The 27,164-nt window shown below is 52.4% G+C and overlaps 9 protein-coding genes across 9 annotated transcripts; 4 read left to right on the top strand and 5 right to left on the bottom strand.

Moving 5' to 3' along the window:
- Positions 1-125: 125 nt before the first annotated feature.
- Positions 126-1,618, bottom strand: SNF1_1 (Protein kinase; the record flags this gene model as incomplete). The annotated part of the gene is made up of 2 exons (XM_062905503.1): positions 1,041-1,618; positions 126-981 (listed from the first exon to the last, which is right to left on the bottom strand). Exons 1-2 carry the CDS (start codon positions 1,427-1,429, stop codon positions 126-128), a joined length of 1,245 nt encoding a protein of 414 aa, XP_062767855.1. The 5' UTR covers positions 1,430-1,618.
- A 1,001-nt stretch (positions 1,619-2,619) lies between these two features.
- On the top strand, positions 2,620-4,583 carry QC763_200760 (uncharacterized protein). Its single transcript, XM_062909110.1, has 3 exons — positions 2,620-3,031; positions 3,081-3,132; positions 3,237-4,583. Exons 1-3 carry the CDS (start codon positions 2,809-2,811, stop codon positions 4,495-4,497), a joined length of 1,536 nt encoding a protein of 511 aa, XP_062767854.1. The 5' UTR covers positions 2,620-2,808; the 3' UTR covers positions 4,498-4,583.
- A 25-nt stretch (positions 4,584-4,608) lies between these two features.
- On the bottom strand, positions 4,609-6,176 carry QC763_200750 (uncharacterized protein). Its single transcript, XM_062909109.1, has 4 exons — positions 5,865-6,176; positions 5,530-5,738; positions 4,733-5,479; positions 4,609-4,639 (listed from the first exon to the last, which is right to left on the bottom strand). The coding sequence occupies exons 1-3, from the start codon at positions 5,983-5,985 to the stop codon at positions 5,399-5,401; spliced, it is 411 nt and encodes a 136-aa protein (XP_062767853.1). The 5' UTR covers positions 5,986-6,176; the 3' UTR covers positions 4,609-4,639; positions 4,733-5,398.
- A 422-nt stretch (positions 6,177-6,598) lies between these two features.
- QC763_200740 (uncharacterized protein) lies at positions 6,599-9,059 on the top strand. Its single transcript, XM_062909108.1, has 3 exons — positions 6,599-6,850; positions 6,917-8,208; positions 8,270-9,059. The coding sequence occupies exons 2-3, from the start codon at positions 7,658-7,660 to the stop codon at positions 8,286-8,288; spliced, it is 570 nt and encodes a 189-aa protein (XP_062767852.1). The 5' UTR covers positions 6,599-6,850; positions 6,917-7,657; the 3' UTR covers positions 8,289-9,059.
- Positions 9,060-9,839: 780 nt separating this feature from the next.
- QC763_200730 (uncharacterized protein) lies at positions 9,840-10,811 on the bottom strand (the record flags this gene model as incomplete). Its single annotated transcript, XM_062909107.1, has 1 exon — positions 9,840-10,811. One exon carries the CDS (start codon positions 10,809-10,811, stop codon positions 9,840-9,842), a length of 972 nt encoding a protein of 323 aa, XP_062767851.1.
- On the top strand, positions 9,873-13,192 carry QC763_200720 (uncharacterized protein). The gene is made up of 2 exons (XM_062909106.1): positions 9,873-12,273; positions 12,360-13,192. The coding sequence occupies exons 1-2, from the start codon at positions 11,258-11,260 to the stop codon at positions 12,967-12,969; spliced, it is 1,626 nt and encodes a 541-aa protein (XP_062767850.1). The 5' UTR covers positions 9,873-11,257; the 3' UTR covers positions 12,970-13,192.
- Positions 12,996-17,776, bottom strand: QC763_200710 (uncharacterized protein). Its single transcript, XM_062909105.1, has 5 exons — positions 16,996-17,776; positions 14,794-16,944; positions 14,542-14,728; positions 13,780-14,461; positions 12,996-13,713 (listed from the first exon to the last, which is right to left on the bottom strand). The coding sequence occupies exons 2-5, from the start codon at positions 15,038-15,040 to the stop codon at positions 13,150-13,152; spliced, it is 1,680 nt and encodes a 559-aa protein (XP_062767849.1). The 5' UTR covers positions 15,041-16,944; positions 16,996-17,776; the 3' UTR covers positions 12,996-13,149.
- Positions 17,777-18,122: 346 nt separating this feature from the next.
- QC763_200700 (uncharacterized protein) lies at positions 18,123-22,389 on the top strand. The gene is made up of 2 exons (XM_062909104.1): positions 18,123-18,834; positions 18,900-22,389. The coding sequence occupies exons 1-2, from the start codon at positions 18,691-18,693 to the stop codon at positions 20,754-20,756; spliced, it is 2,001 nt and encodes a 666-aa protein (XP_062767848.1). The 5' UTR covers positions 18,123-18,690; the 3' UTR covers positions 20,757-22,389.
- Positions 22,390-22,942: 553 nt separating this feature from the next.
- On the bottom strand, positions 22,943-27,030 carry OSH3 (Oxysterol-binding protein 3). Its single transcript, XM_062909103.1, has 3 exons — positions 26,337-27,030; positions 26,147-26,223; positions 22,943-26,076 (listed from the first exon to the last, which is right to left on the bottom strand). The coding sequence occupies exons 1-3, from the start codon at positions 26,370-26,372 to the stop codon at positions 23,214-23,216; spliced, it is 2,976 nt and encodes a 991-aa protein (XP_062767847.1). The 5' UTR covers positions 26,373-27,030; the 3' UTR covers positions 22,943-23,213.
- Between the last annotated feature and the right edge of the window lie 134 nt (positions 27,031-27,164).

Here is a 27,164-nt window from a genome sequence, read left to right as displayed (position 1 = left end):
GGCGATGACCCAAATGGATTGTCGTGTCCAAGGGTTGCTTCAATCCCGTCAGGCTCTCGATGGCCAATGACATAGGAAAGGCATGTAATGGGGTTCACACTACGAACAGGAAGAATAGGTTTACATCAAAGAAAAGTGCACTTACGGTTGTTTTCCATGAGCTTGTTCTCGCGAACAATCATGTAGGCGTCCTTGATGGCGGATGGTTCCTCGGCTTCCAGCGCCTCCTCGACATCCCTCTTGCCGTAACCCATGGTCTTGCTGATCTTCTCCGTGACTTCGTTGTGGAGCTTCACCTGCTCTTGTGGAGGTGCGCCAGGGGCGATGTCGCTCACCCTGATAGCCTTGTTGGGGTCGACGCCGGTGTTGAGGAACTCTTCTACTGGTGGGTGCAGATACGATGGAAGGTCCTTGAGGAACCATGGGTCTTGTCGAATCTCCTCGATAGTCGCACGCTGGACCGGGTTGACCACCAACATCTTCTTAATAAGGGTGGATGCGCCCGGACTCATCCAAGTCGGTACCATGTAGCTTCCCTTCGCAATCTTGGCGAACAGACTCGGGATATGTTCATCGTCGAAGGGAAGACGGCCGACAAGTAGAACGTAGAGAATGACACCGCAACTCCACACATCGACCTCGGGTCCGGCATACAGCTTTCCGCCGATAACTTCAGGGGCCGCGTAGTTGGGGGAGCCGCAACTGGTCTTGAGGAAGTTTCCGTCCGTCATGATGTTGCTGAGACCGAAATCGGCGATCTTGACGTTTAGGTTCTCATCCAGAAGCAAGTTTTCGGGTTTCAAGTCACGGTGGACAATTTTGTGGCGATGGCAATACTCGACGGCGCATAGCATCTGCTGGAAGAACCGGCGGGCCTCATCCTCGCGCATCTTGCCATGCTGGACAATGTAATCGAACAGTTCTCCACCGGCATACTCGAGGACCATAATGATCTCGGTCGGGGTCTTGATAACGGTATAACTAGGAGTATAACACGAGCGTCAGCCGTGGATCACATGTTGGTGGTACGAGGACCATACAGCTTAATGATGTGAGGATGGCGGAGCAGCTGAAGATACTCAATTTCGCGCTCGACACGGCCCTGCATGTCGCGGCTGATAAGTTTCTTGCGAGAGATGATCTTGAGGGCAACCTGCTGGCCGGTGCTGCGGTGGACAGCCAGCTTGACCTTGCCGAAGGAGCCCTCGCCGAGCGTCTTGACAATGTTGTAGGCGCCGATGCGCTGCTCGGTGCGCATCTTGTCGCGCATGGGCAACTGGGGGTTGGCGTTGCCTGGCAGCATGATGGCGGTGTTGATGGAGCCGACGGGAGTCTGGCCGTATCCTACGTCGCCCTGTCTCTTGTTCCGGCGGATCTGAGAGGGCGACAGGGAGATGGACAGCTCCTCGTCGTCGTAGGCCTGGGCCATGCTGGCGACGGCTATCGTGGAATGGGTAATCGGTTTATCGAGTTTCGGTTGTGTGGGTGGAGTATGTGGAAAAGGAGCCCACTACGTCAAGCTGCGGCAGTGCAGCATTCAACTTTATTGCAGTGACCCCTTTGAAGACGCCCGTCGTTGGCTGGATGTGCGGTGTTGATGCTGGGACGGGGGTGGGCGGTGGAGGGGTTCCCCGGCTCAGTTTGTCGGTATCTGGCTCTAGTGCGCGGGGCAGCCACGCCGAAATCGCACTTAACGGGGCCGTCCTATACGGTATAGCAATCGCCAGCTGCTAGCGCTGGGGTACCCCGCTGGGGGCCCGCACTATATTTTGACAGCACCGTGCCCTTGGGGTGCCCCAGAACCTTAATTCATATCTGGAGATCAGTGATGTCGTTGATTTCATGATGGATTTCACGGCTACTCGGTGCGTTCTTACGCCGAGAGACGAGGCAGGAATGGGTGTTTGGATGAGGATAACGACATAACATCTTTACAGTGACCACTCTCGTCCATGGGATTCGAACAACCACGACCCCCATTATCTCTCTAATCATCCTAGAGCCCCGCCAATATGCTCTCACAAACAGGACCCTTTTTCAACTTGGGTTACCTATGGTTCGTCTGAGGTGAGGTGTGAGCTCTCACCTTACGGCATGCTCTCACCTTTGTATCAGCGAACCATACACCACGCTTGGAGATCCCCGTCGGAAGCTCAACTTTGCTGACATTCTTGAAGTAACCCTTGGCGCTTTCACCAACACCAACAAACTAGCATGTGAAAACCAGCAGCCGTTGGCCTCCTCCTTCTGCATTTACAATTCCTTTACCGAGCACCGCCTTACGGAAATCCATTTTAGAGATTGGCGTCTATCCGGGTTGGAGGGCAAAAGACGGGAGGCGTGCATCCTCTGCCACTATTGGCTCTTCAACTGGGAGTGACTGCGGTCGGCCAACCCACAGCCACCATCTTCATCTGGAAGAGGAAGGGTAGCAACGACGGCTCCATCGCGCTCAAGACCCCTCCATGACCCCTGTTCACGGGCATTAAAGAACCCCGGCCGGTGATCTGGGTCCTTATTTCCATGGGGTGTTCACACCAAACAGCTCGATCGGGAACTACGAGAAGATTTGGGAAGAGGTGCTGCGCTGCTGACATGCATATGTATTCGTAAACCAGGCCGGGTTGGATTTTCCATTGACTACACCACCATGGAACTATCGAATTGACATCTCGAGTTTTTGCTCTTTCACCCCATTCTCCATCCTCGGCGGCGTTGTTGTTGATGGTGGCGATGTTCTCAGTCATGGTCTCAGTGTCTTACTTACTCATCTAATTAGCCTGAGTTTACTTTGCGCGCCTTCTCGCGATGGTTACCTCAATAATTGCGCGGGCACTCATTGCGGCTCTATTCGTTGTCCGGGACGTCCGTGCTGCTGTTCCGTCCACCAGCAGCAGCCATGAGCGCTTTGCCGCGATCGAAACATCCCCTCCACATGAGGAATACTTGATGCCGCGAGCCTTCTATGCCATACCGGGATTTCCAATGGAGAAGAGGCAGGTTGGATGCCCTCAAGATGATATGCATCCATGTAAGTTCTCATCGTCTTCTCTCAAGCATTATCACTGACAATATCACAGGTGGCGAGCTGGGGCCTCCAGGAGAACGATTCTGTTGTCCGAATAATCAATAGTAGGTCTTCCCTAAAGTTCAAGGTCTTTAAAGGATCTATGCGCCTGTCCGGCGTCATGGAGCCACAGTTACACACACCGGCTCATATACTAACATCCAAACAGCTGCATCATCAACAGCACCAACCCCTCCGAAGCCGCCTGCTGCCGCATCGGCTCGACCTGTGACTCCCCCTGCGCAGCAGACAAGTACCAATGCCTCGTCACCGTCACCCGCACCAGCTCCAACACCCCCGTAACCACCACCTCCTCCGCCTGCTGCCCCCGCCGCTGCCCTCAAATCTCCTACTACGGCTGCCCCCTAGACTTTGGCGGCGCCTGCTGCCGCCACGGCCAAACCTGTGGCACTTCTTCCCTATGCCTCAACACCATTGCCCCCTCCACCCCCCCTTTACTAACCCCCGTCCCATCAGGCTGCACCCAAGGGCAAATAACCTGCGCCAGCAGTCTAGGAGGCGGCTGCTGCCCCAACACCCTCGCCTGTTCCCAGTCTGACAGCTCCCCGGTGTGTGCCATGACGACCGTCATCCCGACAGGAAGCGACATCTCCTCCATCGACCGCAACGAGGCAAACGTCTCGAACGACCTCTCCGTCGGCGCCAAAGCCGGCATAGCGGTAGGCGTCGTCATTGCAGCCGGAATCTTAATAGGTGCAGCAACATGGTACTGGCACCGCAGACGCAAAGGCCGCACCCAAGCTGGGACTGCGACTTCCGCTTCTGGAGTTCCCCGATTCATTGGCGGGACGGAAGACGGCCGGGGAGGACCAGCGGCGTCGGAGGTGCAGAGTGGACGGGTACCGTTTGGGACGCAGGAGTACACCGGTCCTGAGGCGCGGCCAGGGCCGTATTCTGATCCGTCGCCGCCGGATGATCTTGGGGGTTATTACCCCAACGATGGTGGTGGTGGGTATGTTGGGAGTCCTAATCCTCAGTCGGCGAGCACGACACCGGGGGTTGACCAGCAGGCTTACTTTCCGAATATGATGTCACCTATTCCGGCGCCGTCGGCGAATTTTACGGGGCAGGGGGTGCCGGTTATGCCTAATGATCCCGGGGAGATACAGCGGCCTGTGGAGATTGCCGAGGGGGGTGTTAGGAGGCAGGCGACGACGGCTACGGGTGGGACGGGGATAGGGAGTGTGAGTGGGGTTACGGAGAGTGATGTTGGGCAAGGGGGGGGAGTTCAGAGGAGTGATAGTGCGAGGTTTGAGCTTTATGGGAGTGATCCTGGGCAGTTGAGCCCGATGAGTCTGGCGGATGAGAGATTTTATACTCCTGATGAGAGGCCACAGGGTCAGGGTGGTGAGGGACAGCAAGGGGGACAAGGTGGGAGGAGTTGGTTTCAGGGGGGTTATGGAAGGTGAGTAACATGAAAGGGTATTTATAATCTCATGTTGGATGTAGTTGAATGGGATTGTGTTTTTTGTCTTTTGCTGCCTACCTGGCTTTTTGATAGTAGATACAGTGTTTCGAACCTTGACTCCTGAAACTCCTGAATGACTTTTTCTACCGCTGCTATGTCAGCTTGGCTCTAGGAACGGAGTTGTACGATGGTGGAAATTTGGACTTGCTATTTGCTGGCCCGGTGGTGATTCCTACTTCTGTTTTTTTTACTGTTACACGACGTTCTTGGTCCGCGATGGTTCAGTTTCAAGCGATGTTGAGTCAACCTACAGGTTGGTAGCCCCAATAGATGGACCTGGAGATGGAGACTTCCTCGGCAGTAAAACAGGGAGTATGTATGCGGTGGTTTTACAGCATTCACTTACCTCGACATCGTTTTGATGGCGGACCAAACAACGGCCTATCTCCTCGAACCCATTCTGGCATGGGACTCTTCGGGAATGGATCTCCGCCGCGGGGTCTAAAACGTGGACTCCGTCTTATCCCAGTGACATCCTCCTTGGCTACCTTACTGCCGGATACTTTACTCGCCGCCGTGGTCTTGGTTCTATTCGCGGGCTTGGTCTTATTTGTGGACGCTTGCGTTGTGGACTTACTCTTACTTGTAGCTGTCTTCGCCGGGGTAGGTATCTTCGAGTTTACTGGTTTGGAGATCTTGGTTCCCGCATTCGCTTGGGTTTTGGACACGGCCTTGCCTTTGGATTTCTTCTTGTTTTCGTCTGGTTCGCCATCGCTATATAAATTTGAGTTGATTCATTTAATCAGCCTTCTCAGATCCTTCATTTGCTAGTCCCTATCCTCCCAGTTTGCTATGCGAATGCTATGCCAGATCAATCAATGACTAGAAAAGATAGTAAGTATTTACTGGGGCATGTGCACGAAAGGCTTCGCCAGGTGCTCCTGGCAGAAGGGAAGCTTGCTGGCAGTCCAGATCTCGGTGTCCTATGCTTCTGTTAGCTTCCAGTTCTTGCTCAGATTGACTAATAACTCACAGGCTTCAAGTCCTTCTTGAGCCCGGTATCCAAGCTGCCACCTTTGAGGGCAATGATCTCGGGAGCGGCATCGGGGTCATGAGCAATGGGAGAGCCGCATTCCTCGCAGAACCAACGCCAGACGGCATTCCCGGAGTCGGCAGTGCCCTTCCACTTCTTGACGGGTCCCTTGACTTCAAGCTTGTCCTTGGGGACCACGACTACAAGGGCTGTTACATCGAATTTGTTAGCGATCTGATAAGATCGAAACGGTGGTGGGGTTGGAGCTAGGTCCGAGGCGGGGTAACACCTCAAGTCCGGGCAGTGAGGTAGGAATAATGACGGGATAATCTTACAGTAGGTAGAGCCCGATTGACGCTGGCAATCATCACAGTGGTCATAGCCAGTGAGGAGAGGGGCGTCAATGTCAACCTTGTAGGTGACGGCTTTGCAAAGGCAGTGTCCGGAGAGAGGCATGTTGAGCTGAGTATATGGTCAAGTGAAGATATACAAGTGAAAGATAAGGTAACAAGTCAAGCAAAGTTTGATGAGACTGGACGTTGTGAGATGAAAGATGGAGAGCAAGTTCAACAAAGAGGGGACGATCAACATCTTTAAATACTCAAACGAGCACCAACTCACCCACCGTCCCGAATGCACAATGTGAATAAGCTCCGGGGCCGGTTCAAGTTCCTGACGGGACACAAGAGACAGTCCCAAGCGCCGCTGGCGGATCGCCAGACCCAGACAACAGTGAGATAAGGTACTATCACAGGGTTGTTTTCCAAATACCTGCATCTCCCGTTCCCCCGGATCGGGTGAAAATGGGGAATTTGGAAGCACTGGAAAAACTCCTTGTTTCCTGTGAGAGCTTCTCATCCGAGTAGACCTGCCGCGAGGATCGGACTCACAAAGACCAATTCGACAAAACGTTGTGGTTCCTGGCTTGTCAATGGCAGCTTTTGGCGCGGGGTATAACTTATTTGTCATGATTGGGCAACCCCACAAACTTATCTTTCCATATATAGGTAGGTGTCACCAACAATCCCACCAACTATGTAACGGGGTATTTGGAATTGACCTATTTACTGGGATGTTAAGTTACTGTTACTCGGGTCCGCCAGCGCGGGACCGAGTTAGTAGAATTCCAGCATTGAGATAGACATATATCTGTGTCACTGTCTGTTTGGTTAAAGGTGTCCGACAACCCCGACTGAACTCCGGAGACCCCCTCATCAGTTTGTTTTACGGTACATGTTTCGTTTGTAATAACAATGCTCCAAATTTGTTCATCCTTCAACAAACCATAGGTGAATATCGAGACGAGGAATCATTCTCTAGTGTCAGTATGGTGCTGTGAGTAAGCTGCCATGGTTCATCCAACCCTATCTGACCATGAAACGTGGAGTTGACGGCCATTACTCATGCCTGAAAACAAGCTTGAGGTCTGTGCCACCAGGTACCTCCTCAGCGTGCTCATTGCATGATGGTAATTATCTCGGATGGATATGGAGACCGCGAAGAGCGGCCAGTTTGCTTCAACCACCAAAAACGAGGTTTTGCCTGGCACAACTCCTTCGCAGTCAACGAGCATATCCTCAGGAGTGTTGCTCGGCGAGGCACCCGGCAGGTTTTGTTCTACCAGTACTGCTTTTTAGGATGCGAAACAACTGATATCGGGCACAGGTGTTCTCAAGTAACTCCCGCGACCCTAGCTGGCCATTCGGGAGCCTGCATCAACAAGATATGCGAACAGGTTTGCCAAGATCGGCGTTGTCCAAATCCCGGAGTGTTGGAATCAGACCAGACCAACCTATCGGAAATTGGGGGAACAGTTATAGTGAAGGCAGGTCCTGAAGCAATGGGTATCTCCGTGACTAAAGTAAAATCGGCACCAGTTGCCATCTGGGCTGTCTATGGTTAAAAGACCTGGAGCTTTGTCAGCCATGGCCGCCACATGGCGTTGGTGGAGGATGCAGGCCAAAGCGTCGTTTGGTAGGTGCCCCTTGAAACCTAGAACCGCCACAGGTCCCCAAGAATATCAAAGGACCAAATTCAGACCAAAGTAAGAAATTATGTCAGGGACGGAAGGCAATATGGATATCGCGGCCGAGTGGTGGTGTTGAAGTTGCAGAATCCCCAAACGGGCATGCCCTCCACCAGTTGCCGGGCCGGTGGATCCCTGCGTGCCTGGGCTGGTCGGGCCCACAGCCTCCCTGTGGCGCGGGGCTGCTGGGTGTGGACCACTCTCGCCGCTCGAGTCACTGCGGTTCGACGGCCGCCCATCGCCTTCCGCGCCGACCAGGAAGCCACCTCTTTAAATCCCCGCCTTACCGTCTCGACTGCAACCATCCGGGACAAACCACCAACCTTTGTCTTTGCATCCACTTCTTTCTGGAAGTTTTTTTTACACCAGACATCACCTTCCACCACAGCAAACAGACATCTCGCCAGCTTGATAACACTCAGCTCGCCTTCTCAACAACTCATCCATCTTCTCGTCCCCAACCACAAAAACAACCCACACAAACCGTCAAGATGTCTGCCTGGGATACCGATACAGTCAAGATTGGAAAGAATGTCCGCAGCGGCGCCGGCGGACCCCGTGAGACTGTTGTCCGCGGTCAATCAGCCCTCAACGCTGCTCGCCGTAGCGGTGCCGCCATCGCGACCGAGAAGAAGTTCGGAGCTGGCAACGCTGTATGTTCTGCGTCTTTTTAACAACCGCGTAGTCATCAATAACTAACATTTCCATTCCCAGGCCTCCAAGCCCGGTGTAGAAGGCCAGCGCCTCACCATGGTCGACCGCGCCGACGATATCGTCAAGCCCAAGACCGTCGGCAAGGAAGTCGGCCAGGCTATCCAGAAAGCCCGCTCCGAATTCGCCAACCCCAACGGCACCAAGGGCATGACCCAGAAGGATCTCGCCACCAAGTGCAACACCACCCCCACCATCGTCGCCTCCTTCGAGCGCGGTGACGCCACCCCAGACCAGAAGGTCCTTTCCAATATGGAGCGCGTCCTCAACGTCAAACTCAGAGGGAGCGATATCGGCAAGCCAAAGTTTGAGAAGAAGGAGAAGAAGTGAAGGGACTCATGTCCGGATAACTTTACTTCTAGAGGGTCCTGCCTCGATGGGTCGGGACTGGGCGGGATATAAACGCCGAGTCCTGGGATAACATGGGGCATGGAAGGGAGGATAATGAACCATCCTCATTTTCACCGGCTAGCTTGCTGGTTGGGCTAGAGATGATGATTTCAAAACATATGGGTGGGGTTTTGCAGAACGATAGATGAGCTTCATGAGATTCCTTTTTAGCGTTTTGGGTTTTTCATACGGGCTGTTTATCAGCGAGGACACTGGGCGGGGTTGCATTCTGTGTGTTTCTTCGAAAGAGGGGGAAAATGGCGGCGTTTGCAAGTCGAGAAGGCGAAATCTTTTCGTGTATTGTAAAGAATGGTTCTGCGATGAATAGACAGACAGATGCCTTTACAAAGGGCAAAATAGAACCCTTTTTGTCTTGGTATGTTTAATGAGTATCCATCACGAAGTTGAAGTTACCTTGTGACGTCAAATCACCAATGTGTATTCCTATGACGCAGGTCCAAGAATCCAAAATATGGAGCCGCTAACTGTTGATCCTGGCGGATATCGCCGATGGTCTTCTGGCATTCTAGGAATATCAAACATCAAGAGCCCGCTGGTAGGATAACTGCCGAACTTCATGTAGCTACGAGGCACTAGGTTTCAATAGTACTAATCCCACATCACTCATAATCATCACGAGTCCAAGGATGGATAATCTTTAAACTTCCTCAAACTCTCGTTCTCATACGACAATACTGTTGGCATTGCACCTTTGCAGCTGCTACATTGTAGAAGGGCAGTCCAGCAAACTAAGGTTATGTCAAGATGACCTAACCTTCTCTAGTCCTTGAACATCGATATCTAGTTGTGATGGTCACTCTCCGTCCTGACTTGATTAGGTCTCTAGTAAAATTGACAATGTTAGTCGAAACTGCAACCCCTTCCAGATTTGCGCTCAACGAGGTAAGAGTGTAGTAGGTAAAGACTTCAGAATGTTTGAGAAGATTATTGTAACGCGGTTTATGTACAGCATACATCCTTCGCCTCGATGGGTATAAAAACGCCAAAGGACAATGGATAATCTGATGGCCCCGCGTGCGTCATCATAGTCTTGTGGTGTGATAGAAGAAAAGAGGCAGAGAAAATGAACTCACCATTCGCAATATCACTTCTCATTTCGAGCTTCCTTGACGCTTTCCATGGGGGTATCTCATTTTTGTCTTCCAGTGCTTCCAACCCTTCCTCACGCCTCAGGCACAAACTTGCCCCTCTTCATCCTCATCGCCTCCAGCTTCTTCCTGTCATCTTCAAACCTCATCAGCAACTCCTCCTGCTCCTCCTTTTGCTTCTCCCTCAGCTGGAATCTGTACAATCCCTCCATCTCCTGCCTCTTCTTCTCCGCCCGCTCAATCATCTTCTTCCTTGCCTCCTCCGCCTCGGACCTGCTCGCCGGTGCGTTCCTGCCCCCTCTCGTCACAGTAACGAAACCATCCTCATCCGGCTCGTTGCGCAATCTCTTGGAAATCTCGGCGGCTTCCTTCTCCCTTCTGGCAAAAACAGCAGAGAAAGCGTCGACCGCTTGTTGAAGGGTGGCAGGGTCGGGGTAGCAGAGCCGGTTATGTTGCTTGACCCAGACTGATCCCAACGCAGGGACTTTATCAGCGACACCAGCGCCCCATTCGGGGTACTTCTTCGTCTTGGAAGCCTTGGCACATGCTTTGAGGACTTGCTCGACGGATTTCTCGTCTGCTAGTAATACCACCGCTGTGCTGCCCGACCTTCGTAGCGGGCGGGTCCACGTCGAGGGGAGCCTGGCGGCCTCGTCTTCCTTGCTTCTTTCCGCGTCTTCTTCTTCCTCGCGTTTTCGCTTCTTGGTGCTACCGTGCGCTCGGAGGAGGTGGACGGCGTTGACAGGGACGGCGGCGTCCAGTGGGGAGAGCTTGTGGGCGGTGTCTTTGCGCTCGTCTTCAAAGGTGGCGGATTCAAAACGGCCGGGTCCCACTAGTGATACAAAGAGGGAGCGGAGGTGGATGTCGGTGCTGTCGACTGGGCAGTTGGTGAGGAAGAGGGAGCGGGAGTCGGTTGGGGTGGGAATCTTGGGGGTGTTGCGGCGGAGGTAGAGGTAGTGGGTTGTTGGTTTGGGGAAGGAGGGTAATGGTGGGAAGGAGATGGGGAGGACGGTGAAGTCCCCTAATGTGGGGGGCGTTGAAGGCATTTTGTGGGATGTAGGGATGAATTCGGCTGGTGAACGCGTGTGGGAGATGGTCGCGATGGATTGAGTGGTTGATTGAAGGTCAAGAAACTTTTGTGGCCCACTTTGGCATTTGCGGCGTTATCCATGTTAGTCTATTGGTTGGCCTGCGATAGGCGATAAGAGCTGAGCTTATCGGAGCGGCGGTAGTGACGATGAATTGGGGCAAGTGCTTTGAGCTCATGCTTCCGATTTGTATGAATGATCGGTCTTTTGCTGCTGGCGATTCGGTCACATCATGACCAGCTCCAAAATGCCGCTTTCCGCCATTTTCGTCAATGACTTCTTGACTATAAATCTGCTTGTTTTTTTGAGAAGCCCCCTTCAGCTCCCAGGATGCTTCGTTGATTTTTCATGAGTGGTTACACACATACCTTGACCTCAAGACCCAACCAACGTACGCCGAGTTGATGAGATTTACTAAGAGTTACCATCACAAGAGAATGACTGGCTTGGATAGTGTCTCAGCTGGTGCTACCACACCCAAGCGGTCACGTCTACTATCATTTATCCACTTCCCCGGCACCCGCCGCAAAAATGTTGAACAACCACCACCGCCTTTCCTCGAGTTCCGTTCCTCCACCTTCTTTATCCTCCTCACCGTCTGTTTGGCTATTTTCACCGACATTCTGTTCTACGGCCTAATCGTGCCCGTTTTCCCATTTAGCCTCTTGGAACAGATCGGGTTGGCAGAAAACAAAGTGCAAGAATGGACCGCCATCCTGCTCGCCTGTTACAACGTCACTCTTTTCCTGGGTGCCCCGATTGTCGGGTTTTACGCCGACCATTCCTCATCGCGTAGATGGCCGCTGCTTCTTGGGCTGGTGGCGCTCTGCGCGTCTACCCTACTGTTGTGTCTGAGCAAGACGATTGCCCTGCTTGTGGTGGGGAGGCTGCTCCAAGGACTGAGTGCCGCCATCGTTTGGTCGGTTGGGCTGGCATTGTTGGTCGACACGGTCGGGAGAGACATCGGTTATGCCATGGGATATGTCACGATTGCCATGTCGGTAGGCTTGCTGATCTCACCGGTTATTGGTGGGGCGGTATACGAAGCAGCTGGCTACTATGCTGTGTTCTATATCGCCTTTGCAGTTGTAGCCTGCGATATCGCTCTCCGCCTGGTGTTGGTCGAGAAGAGAGTTGCTCAACAATGGGTCGTAGGACCTGAGTCTTCGGAAGCTGAAAGTGCAACTACAACTACCGATAACAGGGAAGATGTGGAAAAGCAGGTCCAAGCAACAAGCCATGCAGGAGCCGACCCAGCCTTGCAACCCTCACCGACCCGAGCCGGAACCAGTTCCAGTGACCCGATTGCAGCATTGTCGACGCCGGTCCTGAATCCTGCAAAACACCCCCATTGGGAGCTAATCAAGAATCGTCGCATGTTAGCTGCCTTGGTTGGCATAGCGATTGAAGCGTGTATCGTGTGAGAACTTGTCCTTTCTGCTCCGGATCGGGTCCGATAGGCCAGTCATTTGCCAATAGCCTTGCGAGTGCTGATTTCTCTGACAGGTTCGCGTTTGATACTGTGATTCCGCTCTACGTTAAACAAACATTCGAATGGAACTCGACGGCAGCCGGCCTGATCTTCATCTGTGTCATGGTCCCCGGTTTTGTATCTCCGATTGTTGGTAAGCTCGCCGACAAGCATGGCGCCAAGTGGTTTTCAGTCGCCGGGTTTGCCCTCTCTATCCCGCCGTTGGTCTGCCTTCGATTTGTGACGCGTAACACGATAGAGCACAAGGTCTTGCTTTGTGCACTTTTGACGTTGTTGGGCGTTACACTTGTTACCTTGGCCAACACACCCCTCATGGCAGAAATAACCTACGCTATCGATGAGCGTGAGGCTCAACAGCCGGGAGTGTGGGGTGAAAAGGGGGTCTACGGTATCGCCTATGGTCTGTTCACCACTGCATACGCTCTCGGTGGGACGATTGGCAGCATCACAGCTGGGTACATCCAAGCAGGACCAGGTTGGGGAACCACCGCATGGTATTGTGGTGTGTGGGCTGCGGCAGGAGCGGTTGTCTCTTTTTGGCTTGGGGCAAGGCCTGATGAGGTGCCCAAAAGACAAAGACCTGATGATGAAGAACTACCGGCATCATCAAGCGGGGTTATGTAGCAGGACTCGGGGAGAAGTACGGGATGAGTCGTCACAAGTGCAGTTCTTCAACATTTCTAGCGTGCAATGGGTGATATCTTTACCCACCTTTGAACGGCCATCGCATGCTCAACACAGCATCAGCTGACGCAGACCGGAACATGCAGCCGGCTATCTTGACGAAGCCACCCGGCCGATCCATCAGATCTCAATGGTAATACGCCCAACCCCACGGCTGACGCACGACAACATTGAGGTGACCTTCTCGTCATCCGTCAGAGCCGTCCCGCGGTGATCAACCTGGCCAGCCTTGAGCTCAACCAGACAAGTCTTGCAGTTTCCAACACAGCAGCTCGAGTCGGGCTGGTCAAACTGCTTCTGCAGGACCTCGAGCAGGGTTTCGTCTTCCCCGACCTTGACAACCACCCCGCCCTTGTTCGCCACGACAGCCTCAAAGGGATCCCCGCTCATGTCTGCCTCGAAGGCTTCGTAGTGCACCTCCTTTTGATAAACACCAAGTTCTTTGACCTCCCTCTCGGCCTGATCCATCAATCTCTTTGGCCCGCAGAAATACAGCTGCGAGTTCCAACCCCTACTCTGGATGATCTGCCGTATATCCATCCTCTGCCCGGCAGCCTTGTCGTAGAGCACCAGCTGTCCTTCCTTCTTCAGCTCCTCGATCCGGTCTCGAAACGGCACATCATCTGCAGATCGGACGGCGTAATGCAGGACAACGCTGTAGTGTATACTCTTGTAGAACTCGACCTTGTAGAAAATCTTTGTCAGCCGGGTTGGTTGGGACCTAAAGCTGCATTTCCAAGACATATATACCATTGCCAAAAACGCCGTAACACCCACGCCACCCGCGACAAAAACATGGTGACTAGCCGCCGAAACAGTCGGCACCGTAGCCGTGATAGCCCCCACTTGTAGCACATCCCCTACTTTGACCTCGCGATGGAGGTACTTGCTCCCACCGCGGCTCTTTTCCTCAAGGGCAACAGCCAACTGGAACCGCTCTTTGTCACCGTCGACGATGGAATACGCCCTGACGAGGCACTTTCCCAGTTTGATCTTTGCGTGAGCACCTGGGCTAAGCTCCTTCTCTTCCCTTTCCGTAAATTTGTCAACCGCTTCGAGGACAAAGGAAGTTATCCTCTTCGTTTGCTCCTTTCTTTCTACCACCTTGTAGGGCACCCACTTCTCCTTTGGTTTTTTATTGGCTTTTTCCCTCGCTCGTAGGACTCGCCGGGTGAAGTTGTCTTTGCACTCGGCCCCAAACTCTTCTATTTGAGAAAGCTCGAGGTTCATGTCATAGTTGTCTGTTTCCTTATGGAGGTACCGCTGGATGCGCTCAATAGTCCAGTCGGGGTGGGGGCGGGAGACCAAAGTCAGTTTATTCCCTGCTTCGACGGGCCCGGGAGTGAGAACGCGGAAGTAGTACCCCGTCCGGGAGAGGCGGTAGGTGTTGGGTGCGAAGTTGGGGAGGTGGAAGCGGTGGTTAAGTTTGAAGCTTTGTATATATAACACTACTGTTAAAAAGCAAGAAGAGGTTTTGTGTGGTTGGTGGATTAAGAGGTATATGGTACCTACCAAGGCTGTCTTGGAAGTGAAATCTGCAACACGGCAGTTGAGTCTGATATCTCAAAGATGTCGCCTATGCAAACATTCCTCTCGTTCATGAAGCCAAGAACGAGATTCTCCCCGAACCCCCCGGGGACGAACCTGTCGGCGGCTTGGGAGAATTCCTTTTGCCAGGACTTGTAGTGGGCTGCGCAGTCTGTAGTTCGTCTTATCAGCCACTGTTTAGGTACATTTTTGTCGAGAAATAAAAAGGGGACATACACCCGTGAACAGCCTTATCAACACCCCCATGAAACGTAGGATCTTGCTCGTCACCTTCCAACCCCAACTTTGTGATTTGAACAGGTCCAGACCTCAAAGTTTTGTTGATGCCGGATTTTATGCTCAAGGGAGCGAGAGGAGCCATTCGGCCGGTGCGGACTTGGAGGATGGTATCTGATGTCAGGGGGGCGCGGAGGTCGACCTCGCCGTCTGAACCTAGTGGAAGAGGGGGTGGTTGGTGAACCATTTGGATAGCGTTGATGCTGTTTGTTGACTGTAAAAGAATGTCGCAACGCTACAAGCAAGCAGCGCAGCTTGAATAAAAGTGATGAGGCAGCCACGGTGTCTTTCCAGCACGTTTGATGTATGTAAGTGAAATGTTGATAAAGTGAGCTATCATCCAAGCTGATGCTGTCATAGCTTCCCGACCCCACATCCCCCCTCTTCATTGATATCGAGCAAGTCATATTCCCGAATTTGACGGCCGAAAAAAAAAAGAACAACAGCGACAATGCGGTTCGTTGCTACCTTGTTACTAATCCATATTCCTCATCTCATGTACATGACTTATCCGCTATTATTTTTTTTGCCCTACCTCAGGTGATGGTTGTGAGCGGCTGCTTAATCAGACCTTTGGGTGATCTCCACAGTTTTGTTGCTGCAGAGATGGACGTGTAGCATTGGATAGAAAAAGGGGTAAAAAAAGGGGCAAATGCTGGCCCCGCACACAGAAGGCTGAGGGTGTGGTTGGTGGTATACTGCATAGCAACGCAGCTTCATGGATGTATAGAGTTCTTCGCAAACGATGCAGAACTCGCGGCAAAGAGGGCAGCTTGCATAGGTTCGAGAATCGGTGCAGCGTGCGTTTTGGTGATTAACCCGCGCCAAACCGCTACGAGATACAGTATCTCATTGTTAACCCTCGATTGTAAGATGTGGCTATCAGTCAACCCTGAGGCTCAATAATGGCCAGGTCAAGGCTGCAGGGCCTCTTTGTGCGACGTGACAGCGTCACGAATTTATCAAATATAAGGTACCGCAAATACCCGGGCCTACCTTATTGAGAGAAGACGGATGAAACGGCAGATCAAGAGGGAGGAAAACTCATTGGATCTTCCCGCACCACCCATGGTTGGTGGCAGGCCATCTGCTTTGCCGGCCAAGGGCAGGGAGCAACAGAGATGGTGTCTTCGCTGTAGTTTGTTGGGCAAACACCAAGTTTAGTAAAGGCGCAAGTTTCGATGTGAAAATTTGGGAGAGTTTGATCATGATGTCTTCGAGCTGCGGTTTGTTCAAGTGTTAGTCCAAAGCACCCCTCACGTCCAACCTCAGGCACATAAAATCTGACATACCTACACAGCCCCCTTCAATCGTCACCTGACAAACTTTGCACGCGTAACAGGACATCCTCCCGAGATGATCAAACCACGTCCTTGCAGCCATCGATGCAAAGATGCGGCATAATTCCATCCCACACTTGAGGAGATGTGGCGTTGATACGCGAACGTGGGTAGCCCTTGACGGCATCGATCAATGACACACCCATTGAAGTCTCGCCCACGTTCTGCAATTTGACCTAGCCCGGTGACAGAAACGGAAGTAGCCAAACTGTCCTTTTCCATCCTTGGTCCTGCAATGTTCTCCTTGACGTAATCGCGAGCTTTTCGATACCTCAACATCCGGATTCTCGTGTTCCCACAGAGTTTGAACTTTCTCCTTCTTCAAACAGGCAGGTATTCAGCTGACCGCATGCTCAAACGGGATCGCACGTCCGGTCGACGGGAAGGGTCACATGACAATGTGCTGATTTCGGTCGTCTGCTCTCTCAGACTCCGAATTCCCTATTCCCAAGTCGCATGTACGGAGGCTCAAACAAGATAAGACTGCTCGCCGAGATTCCAAGTCTGGTAAAGAATGCATGTCCCTCAGGATGTACCGTGGACTGAGGCTCTTGCCAAGGAAACCGGACCGTAGTGCCATCGGAGCGGAGCCAAAGTTCTGTGTTTTTAGGTTCGCCACTACCCGGAGCCAACAGGGTGATAGCAGAGCGTGTTGTCACACGATATCATGTCGGCGCTGAATGGTGTTCACGGTATAGCGCTGGTGTGGCGGCGGCAAGGCTGTCAATAAGAAATTGTTGAGATTGTCACACTTGACAAGTTAGAACTGTGGAATGCCGCAAAGACATGTTGAATTCCTTACGAGCTTTGATCTTCAGCTTGCTTGCGGCGGCTTGATTGTAGCCTGGCACACCTTGCCGCGAGGCCTCCTGAGATACCTATGCACATTTTAGAGGTATGTAAAGAGGCGCTGATAGTCTCAGTGACAGGGTCTTATATCACCCTGAAATGAAACATCATATGGTTATAGATATCCTGAGAGGGGGAGAGAGGTGGGATTTGGAGGAGGCACGGGACTGAAACTTCATGTGCCAGTCCGGATGGAAGCTAGTGTAAAGGGCCTACAACAGAGCCTCATCAGGAGGGAAGGTAAGACAGCGCCCAGTTTTGAGCAAGAATTAATGCTCACAAGGACAGTAAAGTAAGCGGGGTAAAGAGCTTGCATCAACCTTGAACCGACGAATCAAAGCCCATGACGCACAAAAGGAAGGTTGTTGAAACGGTTTCTCAATGGACGGCACCAAGAATTTGAAATGTGAGAGCAGAGCTTCATCACGCTTGGCTTGTACCTAAGTAGGTAAGCTTGCAGGTATATGTATACCGCCAACATGACGATCCAACGCAACAAATGTGATAAATGGTCTGGGCAAACAATGATCCTTGGTATTGAGGAACGGATACGGAGGAAACACACTGTGTTATCGGTAGTTAGTGGGGGTTCTGTTGTAAATGTTGTGATGTTGAAGCGTTGAAGTTCAGCAGACTGAAGCTTAACGGAGCATGATTGTGGGGGGGCCAGTCAGAATCTTGAAAAAGGAGGCTCAACTGAATGTACCCCACATTAAAGGTCAGCTCCGCCATTTTTGATTGGCCAATCTTTGCAACTCTGGAGGGAGCACCAAACAAGGAGGTTGATGTCACGAAAACATTAAGAAATTAGCGAGACAAACAGAGAGGATGCGGCTCTGTTAAGTACCTAGGTATCAATGTGCCACTCACAATGGTGGTCATATTTTGGCTGGTATCGTGGGCGGCTAGACAGGGGTTTGGGATGCAACCTAGGTCCTTCGGGGTTATACATGGATGGGAAGGGGGGCATGTGGCAGCAAGAGCGATAGCGCCGCCTCCAGCCAGACTAAGTGTTTGTGTGTTGATCCGTCGCTCAGGGCATGAGCAGAGCCGCATCACGCATCAACAAGGGTGGGTGCCCTCTGCCGAGCGCGGTGTCTCTTGCCATTCCACATTCCGAAACCACCTCCATCTCCCTCAAGGGATCTTCACTTCGAGACTCGTAATTGATGGGAACTTGAAATTTGCACCTTTTACTCAGCGAATAAACTGCAAGACGACAACCCAAGAAGATTTTCCGGAAGTGGATATCCATGCAGTCTCGTTGCGTGAGCGGGGGGCCTGTGTGCTCCAACTGCAAGAGCTCCAGCTAATGGCAGACAGTGTTTCCCAGCCTCGCCTGGGCCGAGAAGCAAAGCTAAGTAGGTACATACTTACCTCACCTATCGAGGTACCTACTTTCCGTTCCTGGTTTCTTAAGGGCAGGTCTCCCTTATAAATGGAAGCGACTGCCCAGTTCTTGCCTTTGGTTCTGACACTCAGCAGCAGTCACAATGCGTTGAATCCCAAGATCCGCACCTTCACTCCTTCCTGGTTGCTCGCTGCCACGCCTCGTCTTCCGGACCTGTCTGTCCTCACCACCACTGTCTCCGGTCCATGGAGCTTTTTCGATGGTTGACGGCAATCTTCCACATCAAGGTCCAAGGTGATGTCGCTGGTCAAGCTTCCATACGAGCTGGTCTCATTTATTATTGAGTATCTGGATTTGCTCGACGTCGGCAATCTCAGTCTCACCTGCAAGCGGATGCAGTATTTGACCCTGGAATACTGCATTGCCAAGCGAATCCTTGAGGTGAGTACTTGTATTGTCGTGATTGGAGAAAAAACACGGAAAAGATGACGCTGACGGTGGCGTAGACAAAGGCCCCCTACAGCTTGGAGGCAAGCAGTGCGAGACTCACTCAGCGTTGGCCCCAACAGCTGCGGAGGCTGATCAAGCGCCAAGCTGCCACTTCGTCCGTGTCTCCCTATCTTGTGAGAGTCGTCGCCCACGCGGAAACATGGCTTTACGAGAATGGCATACTGTGCTATATTCGCAAGCGTGAGATTCGGATCCTGGATCTTCACGGTTCAGCAACACAGGAGACCGTCATCAATATCCGCTCCCTTCTCCACGTGGCCCTTCCCGAGTCTAGAATGACCCGCAGGTACAAGGTCCGGGTACTGCACTACGCCCACGATATTGTTTCTTGCTTGTACACACACGCCAAGCCAAACCAAGAGCAAGTCAGTTGGCTTCTGGCCTTCAACGTGTGTACTGGCCAGGTGGTTACCGTCCGCCAAGTCGCCTCAACTACCAAGATTTTTGTACGCAACGACAACAACTTTCTTTACTATGGCACCAATTCCGAGATCGGCAGGGACCTGTACCGGTACTGGGTCATCTGGGGTTTCGACTTGAGTGCTCGCAGATGGCTGAGTGACAAACTCGAGATACAGGATGTCATGGGTGTGGATGTGGGCTTGACAGTTTGTTTTGAGATCTTTGATGGCTGGTTCTACGGCATCTCCAACCAAGCCGCTCTGGAGGTGGAAGAGGTTGATTGGATCTCACATTATACCTGCTTCAGGTTCCCGGTCACAAGAGAGGGCCTTCAAAAATGGGAGTCACCGAACCCACCAATCTTTAGAAGGAATCAGCATGAGGGTGTGATCGATGACAGGTGGTACCTCCTTCGCATGTTAAAGGACGAGTCAACAGGCCAGCTCAAGGTGGTTGAGTCTAGGAAAGAGTGGCTTGCAGGGCGCATCTGGCCTAGACGCACTTACTACACCACTGTGGTAAACTTCGACGAGGCCACTTCCGACGTCGCTCGAGCAACAAATGGCCGAGCCTCATCATTTGGGAGCCCTAGTGCAGCATCACCCGAGACCATGAATCCCAAACTGCAGCACACCGAGTACACGGCACCACCATCACGAGATCCCCATTTTGTACATCCGGGGGACGACAACGCCTCGTCTCTGATGTTCGCGATCAGCAAGAGCCCTATTCGCTGCTATTATTCAGCATGTCAAACATTTTTGGACGTGGTGGACGACCCCACCTCCACGGATCCTAATGATCAACGAATCCGCTTCCGAGGCAGTTCACGACGGCCCAGGGGTACCTCTAGCCTGGGGCAGCGGGACGAACGGCAAATTTCGCCCGTAGCACAAGACTACAGCGCCCAAGATGCACTTGACCAGGAAGTAAATGATCTTTACAGGCACAAAGATGTCGTTTCCTGGCCTGCCGAGCCAGACATTTCCAATCCAGATCCTGTGCTCCTCGATTTGTACGCCGTACTGAATCCGGATGGCTTTACCGGCAACATTCGAGGGGCATGGGATGAACGCTCCTTGGTCTATTCCACAGGTAGCGATTCCCCCGGAGGCCTCAATGCCCTGGTGTTTGTCTCTTGGGACCCTTCTATTCACCTGGATGGAACATTGTCCTATTCCGACTATCGGCCCTCTCTGAGCGTACCACCTGTTCAACACATCATGGAAGGGCACAGTGACGTCTCTGACTCGGGGATAATACCCTTCCAGGAGAAAGGAAAAGGCAAGGAGTTCACCTGGAGCTACCCTAGCAAGTCGCCGAGTCCATTTCTACGTGCCGGCAGCACAGACTCGACATCATCTTCGGAGACCAACCAGGATAGCCGCTGGAAAAAAGTTGAACCTGCATTGTATCATCAACTTGGCTCAGGTTTCCACTTCGCTCGGTAGTTGGAGATGACAGATATTACGCGGATCATCCCTGAGCAAGCACTCAATTGGCCAAAAAGGTTTCAAACTGGTATCATGGATGCAATTTAGATGCAGAGACACGTCGCCTGCATGTGAATGTGGTTGCAGGTGCAACAAATCTGCACTGGATGCGTTTCTATTACCCATCTGAGGGTGCTGGAGTGAAGTGCAGTGAAATAGGAAAAGGGGGGAAACGGAAAGGGGACGGGATGAGGGCAAGGATCACATCCCGGCTTCAGCTAATCATCAAGTAATATGTTTATATACAGAAAGGTTCGACAGCTTTTGTGCCACTCGCCATCCTTCTCCATCATATACCTACCTGAGAAGCACATCTCAGCTGGACGACCACATGGTAGACGAGGCTCTGAAGGAATGTGCATTGAGACAGAACCCGCCGTTCCATTGTGCGAGACGACCCCAATTTCAGCATGCGGGTTGGAGGGGTGCCGTTGCCCGACTTGTTAGGCTCTGGCACGTTGAGCCATATTTGTTATGGTTGCAGAGCATCTGGATGGCTTCCTGCGTCTGCGGCCCCCTCGTGAGATGCAGTATTTGCATGGAGCCATTGTCCACAAGCGAGCAAAGTGCGATTTTCTGCGCGCGTTCCTCGGACTGCTCCCGCCATCTATGACCAAGAATGAAGGGCCCCCACAGTTGATCCTGTCTCGGACTGCTGTTGTACATTCCCCTCGGGTTGAAAAATGGCAAGATCGGTCGTCTAATGCAGGATGCGGAGAGGTGTGTGCATCTCAAACGAAGCTATTGATGACTTGACGGGACGATATGAGGCCTCGTCGAGAAGCATCTGAGGGGTACAGATGGGGATGGAGAGCTGCATTTTGCTTTCAATATAATATACCGAGCCGTTAAGATCAGATCAGTGGACGAACTAGGGTCAGGAGCCTTGTGACGGCTGGTGCAACCATTGCCCGGCTTTACGCTACTTGGCCTGCCATACAACACGAACTCAGAGATGGGTCCGGCCGAAAAGGGGAAATGGAATTTTGGAAGACCCCCCCAAGCCCAAGGAGCACACAAAAGTTTAAAAAGAAGGAAATGGGTGCTTTGAATCGTCCATTTTTTTTTTTTGACTACTAACTTACACCACCACCTCTGGGATAACTCGACGTTGATTTCATCGCCAACTATCCTGTATACATTTCCCACGCTTCAACATTTGTGGAAGAATTTACACTCGATCTTTGAATGGAGCCATTCAACATACACATAGCGAACATGTGACAACGTGAGAAAGACCGCGGGGTGGGGGTGGCTCGCTCGTATAGGCGTGCTCTCTCGAGGTGGGCAAAAGATAAGAAGTGGTGGGATACAATGTGGGTTATATACGTGGTATCTGTATTATAACTCCCGTCAGTAGGTAGCAGAGCAGGAAACAACCAACATCAACAAAGCTTGTCGACTCTCTACCTATTCCCGAGCCCATGCATATCAACATCCCTTCTGCATGGCAACCCCCACCCACGAAGGATTCTTTATAGCCTTATGTCGTCAGTAATGAAAGAAAAAGAAAAGAAAGTAAGACTAACCCCCATGCTTTTTCGTTGTTGAGTTTAGGAGAGTGTCGCGGGTTGTACATTGTATGTGTGTGTGGGGGGGTGGGAGAAGGGGATGTGATGTGATGAAGTACCATGCACTTGCCTTACATGAGAGACTGGCCACGTGCCAGACTACCACCCAAACAAACAGACATGGAAAGTTTGAGGGTGAATAGGTATGGTGAATGGATGGGAGGGGAGGATCGAATCACGAGGCCGCGGAATTATTTACTTGAGGGGTGAGTGGCCGGATGGGAAGAGAGGAGCTACCTAGCTGAGGGAGTTCGGGTTCGCCAATGAGGGGAGATGTAGGTAGCCAAGATGTATTCTCATACCGGATTTTGAGAGGATATCGATTTCGCCGAGACGGATATCAAAACAAAACTTGATCATGTGAAAGGCTAATGTTTGCTATGATTGAATCTTTGAAGGTGAGGACGGCTACAACCTGGAAAGGTAGGTATTCAATTGTCCACATAGGACTAACCATACTTAGACACAACCAACACCGACAAAATTCTTTGTATGGACGTACTAGATTCCAAAACCAACTTTTCCATCGGAGACAGTCATAAATGTGCCAACCATGATACCTTATGAGCAATCCATGATGCTAGCTTTGCGAAGTGCTGAAAATGCGAATGGCGATAGATCCAGGAGCTACCTACAACCCTAACCCCCAAAAGAAACCTGCTCCTCCACGCTGCGCGGACTTGGTTTTGAACATTCAATACTTCCTTGAATTGACACATAAACACCTGCCTGCTAAGAGTACAGAGAAGAGAGAAATCTTACCACAGAAACACCACCCAAAATTCTATTCGGTATACCCATCATCCAAAACCCACTTCAGCTTGTCTCCTCAAAGAAAAAAAAACTACCCAGCAAAAATATCCACCACCCCCTCCCACTTCCCCCTAGCCCTCTCCTCCCAATACCCATCCTTCCCTCCCTTCAGCTTCCACACCTCCTCCCCCCCTTGGCCCTCCCCCCCGGCAACCTTGACGAACCACTTGGGCTTATACTCCTCCCCACTCTCCTCCAACACCCGTCTCCTCACCCTCTGCGCCTCCTCCAGCTTCACCTTCCACTCCTCCGCCTGGTCCAAATCCCCTTGCTCCGCAAACCTCTGATCAGGCCTCAACCTCGTATCCGTAGGCGGCAGCTTCCCCTTTTCAATCGGCGTGATCTCGTTCAGACTGGCGGCAAAGGTAGTCATACCATAGGTATTCACCGCGTTCTCGACCAACTGCCCCGGCTTCCAGATTTCCTTGTTTCCCGGCACGATTTTCAGCCCGTTGGTCCAAGTGCCCGCCAACCCAGCACCCAATTTGCTGCCGTTGGGGCCGTACGTCTCCACCTTGACCTCTTCTCCCCTGCCGCCGAAAACACCCTTTGCTACAAACTCGATGACAGCCTTGGCCCCGGTCGTATCATTGTTCACGTTCATGCTCCCAACCGGCTCGACGTACTTCTCACCCATGACCACGTTGCGCAAGAAAACAGTGGCAATGGTCCAGCTGTAGTGCTCGTCTGTGCCGTCTGGCAAACGCAAGCTAACCCTTACCCGGCCTTCAGTGGTAATCTCGGCAGATTTACCCCAAAACTTCTGGGACGGAGCCGGGAACTGAGAGAAAGACCACAGCGCACTATCAGCTTGCATAGCCAACCGGACAGGACGATGAGTGACCTTCTCGACAAGAAGCCTGAAACCACCAGGCACTTCTGCCTCGGAACGGACAAGCTCAAAGGTTTCACCAAGGAGTGGGTTAAAGGGCTTGCGAATCGACCTCTCCTTTGCCCTGGTGTTGCTGAACCCAGAGATCGCAAATGCAGTCATGTACAACAACCTGTCCTTGGGGTCAGAATGCTTAGCCGCCGCATCCAAAAGCTGAGCGTACTCGAGCTGTTCAGAAACGCGGTGGAGCAACGACGTCGGCTCGTTGGCAGAAACAGGCATGCTGATCGTGCTAAGATCCTTGCCGACGTTCTTGCGGACAAACGCGATCAAACTTGGGGGCGCTACCTTGGCTGGCGGGATCGTCTTGCGTCTGGTGACTGGTTCCGTGATTGGAAGGGGGATCAATGATTTCGGCTTTGGTGGGAACAGGTTGGCACCACCCTCTGCGTTCTGAGCATAGTCGTCTTCATCTTCAATCGAAGAGACAGACGAGGACTCGTGGATCGATTCCTCAACATCTGATGCCTGGGTATCATCCTCACTATGGTGCTCGATGATCATCAGCTGGTTTGTCGACCTATCCGCATCACCGGCTTCAGCATCAAAGAACTCGTCGACCGTTGAAGCGGACGACTCAATGCTTGCTCTTGGCTGAGCAGATAATTGTGCAGGCAACCGTCGCCGTTTGCTGGTGGCGAGAAGAGTCGAGAACTCCATCACGACTGAATCCAGATCGCTCAACAGCGCGGTGCAATTCTCCAGAGTATTTGGCCCTTCCTGCTGGAGAGCACCATATTGTTTCTTGAACCCATTTTGTGTTGGGGTGCTATGGCCCGATGCTGGTATTGTCAACGAGGAACTGGCAGCTGTCTGGAAAGACTGGGGGGTGAGAGGAGACGCGGCGCCGCTAGCCTTGCGCTTCCAGAAAGACTTTTTATCTGCTGCTGATGCGGTTGTCGGCGGGCCGAAATAACCTTCTGTCTCCTCTGGAAGTGTAGGAGTGCTTGGAGAAAGGTATCCATGGCCGCTAGGTGGCTGCTTTTCGGCAGCCATATCCTTTACCAGGCGCCGGAGAGCATCTCTGGTGCCTACCATCCTGCTGACCAGAGATTCAACTTGCCTCCACTCCCTCTCCTCGTCTTGCGCGCTGTTCGGAATGGTAATATGAGGTACCGGTGCAACTCCCCCCTGACTTTCCGAGGACACTGGTTGAGTGGCAGGCAATTCCACCCCCCGAGCAATCTTGCTTGCCCGTTCCAGCGCCCGTGCCCAATCACTGAATTCCTTGGCATTCGATGCTTTCAAGTGCCATACCTCAGCTCCAGAGTCAATGGTAATCTCGCGTCTCCTCTCGTCCGCTGCGACCGCAGCCAAGCTAAGCGGAATAGCCCCCCTAAGAGCCGAGGAGTTGCGGTTATGATAGTAAGACAGAGTACAAGTCGTATAGTCCAGAGAGAAGAAACGCTTGGCGTAGCCCTGGCCCTTCTTGCGCCTCCTCTTGAGCAGGACGCCAACATGGTAGGAGCTAGACACGCCGCTCTCACTCTTACCGGCAGCGGTAGCTGTGGACAATGCGCGTCCTCGGGTGTGGCTGGGTAGACTGTCGACGGATTCCGAGGCAGCAGCACCGAGCCGGGGGCTGCCATGCTTGCCTAAGCTCGTCCTACTCGCACTGGCAAGAGGTCCCGCCTGTAGATTGGGTAGATTTCGTGCAGTCTGAGGAGGGGCGCCGGTCGGATATGTTAGAAGGACGAATGTCGCCGTCTTGGATGTTTGCTTCGAGAAGGTATTGTCAAAAACTAGGCCAAACATGCCAGCCTGTGTAACATCGTAGGTGCCGACCGAGACTTTGTCTGCTTCGCATTTTCCATGCCAGTGTATCGGTATAAAGCCCTTTTTGGCGAGCTGATCTTGGGCGGTACTAGCGTCCCTTTTCGCAAAGAGACCGGGTTTCGACTCGGCGACGCCTTCGGTGTGTTGATCGGCAAGCCCTGCATCGTCGGCCAAGGAGGTCAGATTCGTTTCGCCGGTCCCGGGGTGCTTAACAATGCCAAAGTTACTAGGTGAAAAGATTGGATCAGCATAAGGCTCAGGCTGACAATTGGGGCATCATTGGGCCGAGGTATTACATGGACTTCTTGTGAGGTTGCACGCTCCAGGAGATGGTGTGGCCAACATCTACTTTGACCCATCGTACAATGTAGGCCTATTTCGCGATACAAGACAAACTGTCAGCATATATGGAATAGCTAGTGCAAGGCGCGTCAGGTCCGTGAGGAGCGGCAACTTTGAGAAATGCCGTAGGCAGAACGGACATACCTTGCTGTGGATTTCCAATTGCTCAATGCCTGCCATCGTGTGCGCTCAAGTGCGCTTTGCCCGTCGGCTAGTGCTAGTCTGGGTGATTACACGGCTTCGTCCGAAGGTTGGTTGAGGTTCAACTCTGGTGGTGTTCGTGGAGTGCCGACGTCACAGAGGTTCATGCGGCAACGGGGTGATGTCTCATTGACCGATCCAATGCCCCGCTAAAGAAGGCCCGCCAGGCAAGCGACACAGAACGAGTTTTTGGGTAGGGGGCGCTTGCGCGAGGAGTTGTAATCGACGTCGAGATGTTTTGAGCTTCCAAAAGTACATCCGTACAAGTCGGCTAGGGAGAGCGCCGCTAATAAGGTAATTAACTATGACGGGGACAACTGGAGACAGATGGGGGGGGCAGATGGGGGCATGTGGCTGTTGTTTTTTTTGGTAGACATTGCGGCTGTGTCTTTTGCCCAGGTTCTCCCGTCAAATTGTCCAATGCCCGCTCAGCTGCCAGCCACCCCTAACCCACCCTTTTGCTTCCCCCCTAAGCGCTCACCCGTCAGCCCTACAGTATAACAGCAACCACCATGGGCCAACCCCCGCGGTTTTAAAACGGCTTCCTCGGGTTCGGAGTCACGAAGGCGGCCGTTGGTGCATGGGACCATGATGTCCGCGAGTTGTATATTTCCTGCTACTATTTCATATATATTTCCAAGTGTCAAAACTTGACAGTAAGATCTGGAAGCCAAGTCTCAAGAGTCTGCCCAGCAAGTGCCTTACCATTAGCTCACTTACACCTCGTAAACTTCTTTTGCCAGCCCCAAAGCTTTATGACGCGGCCTCCCA

The sequence above is a fragment of the Podospora pseudopauciseta genome (genome assembly GCF_035222475.1).
Source record: "Podospora pseudopauciseta strain CBS 411.78 chromosome 2 map unlocalized CBS411.78m_2, whole genome shotgun sequence".
NCBI lineage: Eukaryota > Fungi > Ascomycota > Sordariomycetes > Sordariales > Podosporaceae > Podospora > Podospora pseudopauciseta.
This window is presented reverse-complemented; position numbering and strand designations above follow the sequence as displayed.